This window comes from Rutidosis leptorrhynchoides, chromosome 3 (genome assembly GCF_046630445.1).
Source record: "Rutidosis leptorrhynchoides isolate AG116_Rl617_1_P2 chromosome 3, CSIRO_AGI_Rlap_v1, whole genome shotgun sequence".
NCBI lineage: Eukaryota > Viridiplantae > Streptophyta > Magnoliopsida > Asterales > Asteraceae > Rutidosis > Rutidosis leptorrhynchoides.
Window position 1 is genome coordinate 66,217,632 of NC_092335.1, and position 8,336 is coordinate 66,225,967.

An 8,336-nucleotide genomic window follows, 5' to 3' on the forward strand; every position below is an offset into this window, starting at 1 on the left:
ACATTTGCAATGTTATGTCGACGGTTTTGTCATAGTTAAAACCACATTTGATTAAATGAGTAGATATAAAAATAATATATTATTTTATTATTAAAATTAAAGTTGAGATTTATAAAAAGATATGTAAAAAAAAATATACAAATATAAAAAATGAAGTTTTCAAATGGTATGTAATAGTGACGGTAAAGAATCCCCACTTATGGACCTGAGCTTTGAAAACATGAAACAAATCTTTGATGTTTTTTAAAAGCTATTGGTTACAAGAAAGTATTAAAGCAGAAATTATATGTATATATATTTTAATAAGTTTTATTATATCATATATTATTTTACATATTTAATTATAACAATTATATCGTATAATATCATTTCAAGTTATTATATATATATATATATATATATATATATATATATATATATATATATATATATATAGTTATATATACATATATATCTACAATTAGTAGTTCGTGAATCGTCGGACAAATGAGTGGTTAATTGTTTGTATAAAACTCATTTCAAAAGTTTTAAAACTTGTCAAAATTCATTGCTTATCATGTTGGAATAGTGTTATCATATAAAGATTAAGTTTAAATTTGGTCGAAAATTTTCGGTCGTGACAGTGTGGCTACCGAATTGCCCAATGAAGTACACCACCCGAGTTTAATTATTGGCTATGTTAAATTATTTAAAAAAGAGAGTGTGACTAGAGAGTGCGCATAATGCGCAATTAATCCGATATCAGGTCTCGTGCTCGGAGCTTGATTACTTGACATTTTACCTTTCTATGGGGTAGATAATGTGCCCATTCATAGGAGGGTTTTTCTCCAAAATAAAAATAAAAATCTAACTAACAGAGACGTTACAGATCGGGGGCATATTTGGCCCGGCTCGTAAATCCGGACCCGAAACCAGATAATTAGGCGGTTTGAAAAATCATCGAATTCTCAAATCGTAGAAGAAATTGGTAGAAGCAGTTAACTTTATCAACTCATCTCTCACTTTTAAAATTTACAACACAAAGAACATGATGATGGTGGATGATAATCTACAAACACAGCAAGAATTCAATTCATGGTTTCCAGTTCTTCGTCGGATCAGCCCAGACGATCCATTTTTCGCTTCTGGAAATATCGAACGCGAACTTCTTGCTAAACAGGTTCGTCCTTTTTATTCACTTCGCGTTTTAGGGTTTATATATTAATTCATATCAAGGATTTAATTTCGACGAGTTTGACACTTTTATCTGTATATCTGCTTACTCATACATCTGAAATGTTCTTAAAATTTGTTGTTTATTGGATACTGCCTAATCAATAACTATTTAGTACTTACTAGTACAGTAAGAAAGATGAAATGTATTTGTGATTTGTGAGAAGGCTAACATGTTAATTTAGGTTGCCATTTTTCATTTAGCTGCTAGCTGATAAATTAAAATTGTTTAAGATATTAATCTTTCGTATTGATGTTCAGATTGCGTTGGATATTAGCGAAGAGGAGAAACAACAGCTTAGAAATCTGGAAGACGAGGCCAGGTACTATTGGACATTTTTAATTTAAGTTTTTCATGTTAATATGTTTATCTTGGCATATATGTTTAACAAACCTTAATTATTATACATATATATTTAATACTAATGAAGGCTGTGAAGTCTGATGAACTAGATTATGTTTTTGGCTTACGTCTGAAAATCACGGTATCTGAATATAATAATTTGTAATGAAGATTGAAGAACATGATACGTTTAGCTGCTAATTTACCATACACGTTGTAATTATATTTGATTAGATGATAATTAACTGTATGTAAGCGTCACTAGCTCACATGATTAGCTTTTGACGGATGATTCGCACTAGATTGTAGATGATGTAAATCACTTTACTCAAGTTTTATCTTCCTCTCTTTTTAGCTGAAATTAACTAGCCTTCATCATACGAGAAAACTATTTTTTAGTTGCTATGAGGCTAGTTACTTTAGCTCTTAGTAGACTGTACGGTATTGGATGCTTGTAGCAACATGTGATAAGATAGTGGATGTGAAATGATAGCTTTTATAAATCGCATAAATAACATAACTAGAATATTTGTAATATGTTACAATGTTACATTAACCACCCAACAAGTCCAGTGAAAGACTGACCTGAATTGGGCATGCTTTCATTCAATGTATAAGTCCTTGAGATACTTACTGTGAGTCTAAGCATGCTTATTTTTGTTAAAGATCCACTTTTAGATGTACTAATTCCTTTCCCTAGTGTAAAAGACAGAATGAGTTAAGTCAGTATTTCAGGATCAAGAATGACCTTTTGATAATCGTGCATCTAAAAGAAATTGTTTAACTATTAACTTGTATGAAGCTTGTAAACAACTTAATGCATTACTTTTTACCACATGACTATTTTGTTGAAGTAGTGAAGTGTTTTGTCCAATTGTTGGTTGTGGAGCACATTTGAGATCCTTGGCTGAGTTTGAAGACCATTACAATGCACGACATACTGCTTCTTGCTCTGTCTGCTCTAGAGTATACCCCACGTCTCGTCTACTTAGCATACACGTGTCTGAGGCACATGATTCATTTTTCCAAGCAAAAGTTGATCGGGGTTATGCTATGGTAACTTTCATCTAATTGCATTTCAAGATTTATATATTACTTATATATTATTTAACTTGCTTAGGAACCCTTTTCCCCTGTCTTGCCCAATGTGTCTTCATACGAATGACTTAATGCAGGTTATTTTTATGTCTGACGAGGAAATGGGTCAAAGTTGTCCAAACTTAAAAAAAAAATTATGTATGAAACCTCCTATGTTTTATTCATAGTATAATATCATCAATATAATATTTGTAATTATGGTTGACACGATAATCACATTGCACGATCACATGTCACAAAATCTTAAAGGTGGCAATATTGACCCGTTTAGATATGAATGGTTCAAATCTGGCTGTTATGTTTCTCCAATGGGAAAGTTGGGTAAAATCTAAGATAAAAAAGCTGAATAGGAAATGGGACAAATGGGTGAAGGTCATCCAAAGTGTACTTTCATAATGTTTAAATCTCACAAGTCGTTTCATTAAATATGAAATATTAGAATTGAAATAGTGTACCAAATGGCCTTTTAATCACGAGGTTGGGGGTTCAAGTCCCGAGATAGACATATTTGTGATAGGTTGTGGAGGTGTAAGTATTTGCCTTTCTAAAAAAAGAATTGAAATATTATAGTTCTAAAGTTTGGAAAATAGGTAACCGAACTCAAATCGATCAGGTCTGATACTCTGATTAGTACCAAAAGCCAATAATGACCTGTTTAGACCTGCCCATTTTGCTCCCACTAAGATATCTCTATCAAATTGGTAAAGTAAGTTGCAGCATTTAACACATGTTTTATGAAACAGTATGAATGCCTTGTTGATGGATGTGGTTTAAAGCTCAAAAGCCACAAGAGTCGGCATCAACATCTCATGGACAAACATAACTTCCCTTCTTCATTTGAGTTCTTTAAAAAGGCCCAACCGTCAAAAAAAGATAGGGCGAAGAAAAATCAACGCAAACAACGCCATGTGGCACTTACCAAAGAAAATAGAGAAGAATCAAGTGCAATGCAAATAGAAGAAGAAACACTTAATGGGCTTGTTTCAGCCGTTTCCAAGTTAACCACTTCAGATTCTACTCCTTCAAATATCAGTTTTGGTCGTCGTCATATTCGTGGAGTGACATTTGTCCCACGAGCTGTTCAACGTGAAACAAAGAAATGAAGGTTATAATGTTGTAATTGAATTTGTGTTACAAACCTAATTATTTATGTTTGCTGAAAAATGAAAATGTTGAGAGATTATATGTTTCTGATTTTGAAATACAGTAATCTTTAGCCTTATAAAATGATTCTGAAAATAATAATAAAGATGGGGGCATTGCATGACCTCAGCAAACGGCGTCGTATGGGGAAAACAAGTCAGCAATTGTTTAATGTGTTGACTGTACAAACTAATCCACTGAGGCGTTGCCAGCTAGGAAAGGATGACGAAACTACCATCTACGTTTTGTACCTCTCAAAAACCCAAAATATACAAAAGACCTCTCACTATTATGTTAGCAGTTTTGATCCTTTAAACTTGTAGTCTTGTTGTTTTTAGTGGTTAAGAAACTTTTAACACATTAGGAACTTTTTATTATTTCAAGTTATGCTGTTATGCATTCAATTATCAGTTAGGTGTTTAATATTTGTTTTCAAATCGTGAAATCTACAAATTCAATCGAATTAAAAAATCGAATTTGAATTTTGTTTCCGGTTCGATTTTAGTGCACACCGACTTTAAAACTAAAAGTCGAATTCAAAATTATTATTTATGATACTTTGAGTATTTTTTTTTTTTTTTTATTATATGGTGTTTCAATTTTAGTGTATTAGTTTTTATTTAATTTCGGTTTTGAATTTTAAAATCGGTTTTAACAAGTTTTAGTTTTACTTCCAAAAAGTTCAGAACTAAACAAACTGACCTAAATAAATCGTGAAGAAAAAAAAACTGAAACAATGAATACAACTATATAAATGTGATAAAATATTATTTTATTTTAAGTAACTGGTGTGACGACCCCGTCAAAACACTTAACGGATCCGTCAGTTGGTCCCATAGCTTGATCGGACTTAAATGAATTAAATAAACAAAGTTGCATTCTTTTATTTCAAAATGTTGCCCAAAAAGGAAACAAACCCAATTAAGTAGTTTAAAATCAACCAACCATAGTAATGAACCAAAAGTTGACACAAAACATTGCCAACAAACCCACAATTTAAATTATCCAAAATAGAATGCAAACTTAAGTTTCATAAATAGTTTCATAAAATCTGCCCAAATGCATGCAGACTCTTCTAACGACAGCGGAAGCATCAAATAACTCAAGTACCTGTGAAAACATGCAAGTAAACTGTCAACACAAAGGTTGAGTGAATTATAGGTTTAAATAAATAAGTAAACTTTAGACCACAAGATTTAAAAATGTTAGAAAACATTAAACATTATTCCATTATCAATGAGCCACCTGGTAACCACTTAACCCTTTATTTACCCTTGCCAAACACAATAAAAATATACACTTGGACAGTGTATCTACAACAAATTACGAAGTACTAAACATTCCAATTATAAATTGCTAGCGCGACTAGCTCGAAATGGGGTTGTCAAACCCGATAGATCTATCCGTAGGATTCGCGTTCACCGGTAGAAACCAATGATTACAGTTACCAGACTAGGGAATATTTTTGTTCAACTCACAATGAATAATTAAATTTAACTGTTACTTGTGTCTAACCGTAAATAAAAATATGCATGTAATCACATCCCAAAAAGTATACTTTGAAAAGTATGTAAAAACGGGACTATAACTCACCTTAAATAGCAACTGAAGAAATCTCACAAACAAGCGAACATCAAGTAAAGTAAAGTGATCAAGAAAGATCACAACGCCGACCTTTAAATAAAGCAGGTCGAAATAAATAACTAACTTAGGTCAAGTCTTAGTATGATAGCTATTGTACATGTTGCAAGTAGACATAGAACATTACTCAGCAAGCATCGGTTTGATTGGAACAGCATAAGGACACACGCTTTCTATTTTTAGCAGGTTTCCATTTTTGGAAAGTTTTCTATTTTAGGAAAGTTTCTATTTTAGGAAAGTTTCTATTTTAGGAAAGTTTCTATTTTTGGAAAGTTTCTATTTTAGGAAAGTTTCTATTTTTGGAAAGTTTCCAAATTTAGAAATTTCTATTTTTAGAAAGTTTTGAAGTTAGGAAAGTTTCCTTATTTAGAAAGTCAACAGAAGTCAACTGAAAGTCAAAGTCAACCGAAAGTCAACTCAAAAGTCAACATTGGTCAAACATAGTCAACATTAATTTGAAAAGTGTAAATTATAATAATAACATAGGTTATAATGTTTATTAAAGTCGAAAGTGTATAATAATGTCTTAACATAAGTTTAATTAAATAAAATGAATTATTAAAGTTAATATAAGTTGAAATGTTATAATTAGTATAACATAAGTATTTAATTAATTAATTAAATATTAATCATATTATAAATATTATTAATAATAATAATCTTTAAATCATATCATAAGTATTATAAATTAATAATGAATTATTAATTATATCATAAGTTTCTAATTAAAATTATTAAATCATAAGTATTTAATAATTAAATCATAATTAAATAATAATTAAGTCTTATAATAATTAAATAATAATTTATTCTTTATTATAAGTCTTATAATAATTTCTCAAAAATAAAGTTAATACTTATCATAAGTATTTTCCTTTAATAATAAAAGTATTATTAATCATAAGTTTAATTAAAATGTTAATTAAATTATAATTAATAATTAAATGATATAATAAATATTTATATCATAAGTCTTAAATAATAATAATTACTTCTTTTATCTAAAGTAATTTATTAATAATGAAATCCATAATTTTTATCATAAGTTAAATCATTAACCATAAGTTTTTAAGTTTAAAAGTTCATCGGGTCGTATCTTGAGCCCCGGGTGTCGGTTTCGGGCAAGCCACATATGCAACTTCACCTACTCAAACCACCCGACACAATTATGAACTCAAGAACACTCCAAGAACAGTCCCTAGGTCGTGGATATCAGCCATGACAACATTTGGAAAATCAATTTACTCAAAACAGTAATTCGGGCACAACGGGTGAACCGTGGCTCGGATTTAGGTGACCCGAACATGAAAATTCGTCTCACCATCAGTCCTAACCAAATGACACACCCTAAATACACCAAGGATGGTCACAAAGTCGGACCCAACCTTGTTCATGCCAAGAACACCTTTCAATCTTTAACAAAAACCAAATTAAGCATATCAAGGGCTCCGGGAATCGAAACGACATGAATCCGGAGTCTAAAATTAATGTCTTGATGAGAGGAACTCATTTATGTAATTTATTTTAACATTCATATCAGTTACAAAGTCAGAAAATACGAATTATGCTGCTGTCCAAAATTTACAAACCGAAATCATAAGCAAACGAGTAATTCTACGCATCCAAACAACATTAAAACAACTAATATACATCATACTTGTAGCGACCCGACCAAATCATGTTTGACGGCGCCGTCTACTTAGGTCCCGTTACGTGGTCGTAAGTCTTTAAGACAAAGTTTGACCAAAATATGTCGCCTTCATTTCAAAATAAAGATTGTTCCCAAAGTTTACAAGAATTGTTCAACCAATAGTTAAGTTACAACGTTATAATACGAATGAAATCTAGGCGACACGGTTTAAAGTAAAGTCAAAAGACGCTCCATGAAATGCACATATACTCGACATCCAATGCAAGTATCAAATAATGAGCGGAAGCATGTATCATGTATCGTTCAAGGACCTGAGAAAAACATAGAAATCTGTCAACGAAAACGTTGGTGAAATCATAGGTTTAAGTAAGTAAGTACAAGTGAACCACAAGATTTGCATCAATGAAATAATAGTAATACATTCCAAAAGTTTGTTTCACGAGCACCCAATTATCAAAGCTTAACATTCCTTCCATTGTATACCCCATCACTTAGTGCTAGAACAAACACTGATTCTCGAAAATATATTTCATCCGTAGACGGTAGCGAACCGTCAAGGATGAGGGTTGTCAACCCATATGGCCATATAACATAAGTTCTCGCTTACACCCGGCAAGTGTAACTAATGATAATCGAATTGAGGATTTTGTTCTAAACTCGTATGTAGAATGTTTGTTTTCCCGTTCTTGTGTTCACTTAGTTCAAAAGAATCGTTTATGTTTTCTCATCCCAATATAAGTTCAAAAAGAGTAAAAGTGGGACTATGATCTCACCTTGAGTGCACGAGTAGTAAAGTACTTCGACAAGTAAACGTGTGCAAAGAACAATGCTAGTCTTGACCTAAACAATAGGTTGTATCAATAACGGTAAACACGATAGGTCAAAGATGTTCAATTAGTCCTATGGCTCGTTACGACTCGATTATTTAGCATGTGAAATCAAATTGCCAAGTTTCATGCAAGATACAAGTATATAAATAAGTTAGGAAGGTTGCATAATCATTTGGTTAAGTTTGACAAAAAGTCAAACTTTGGTCGGTCAAAGTCAACGAAAGTCAACAAGTTCGGGTCGGGTTCCGAACTATTTTTCTGAGGTTTTTAATCATATATGAACATGTTAGAACAAGTTTCATGTGAATCGGAGGTCCGTAGTATGCCAAACATTTTTCGTAATTTGGACATGGTGGTCAGAGCCTGACCAAGGCTTATGTCGCGCCGCGACATAGTCTGGCCGCGCCGCGGCATTAGC

General features: G+C 31.8%; 1 protein-coding gene across 1 annotated transcript; it reads left to right on the plus strand.

The window, feature by feature from the left end:
- The first annotated feature begins 902 nt into the window (after positions 1-902).
- LOC139896245 (uncharacterized) lies at positions 903-3,756 on the plus strand. Its single transcript, XM_071878837.1, has 4 exons — positions 903-1,159; positions 1,474-1,535; positions 2,413-2,611; positions 3,397-3,756. The coding sequence occupies exons 1-4, from the start codon at positions 1,028-1,030 to the stop codon at positions 3,754-3,756; spliced, it is 753 nt and encodes a 250-aa protein (XP_071734938.1). The 5' UTR covers positions 903-1,027.
- The last annotated feature ends 4,580 nt before the right edge of the window (positions 3,757-8,336 follow it).

Excerpts from the sequence above, each read along its gene's own strand:
- LOC139896245 (XM_071878837.1), top strand. The coding sequence starts at position 1,028 with ATGATGATGGTGGATGATAATCTACAAACACAGCAAGAATTCAATTCA. Across the intron at positions 1,160-1,473 it reads GCGAACTTCTTGCTAAACAG|ATTGCGTTGGATATTAGCGA; the intron begins GTTCGTCCTTTT and ends ATTGATGTTCAG. Across the intron at positions 2,612-3,396 it reads TTGATCGGGGTTATGCTATG|TATGAATGCCTTGTTGATGG; the intron begins GTAACTTTCATC and ends TTTATGAAACAG.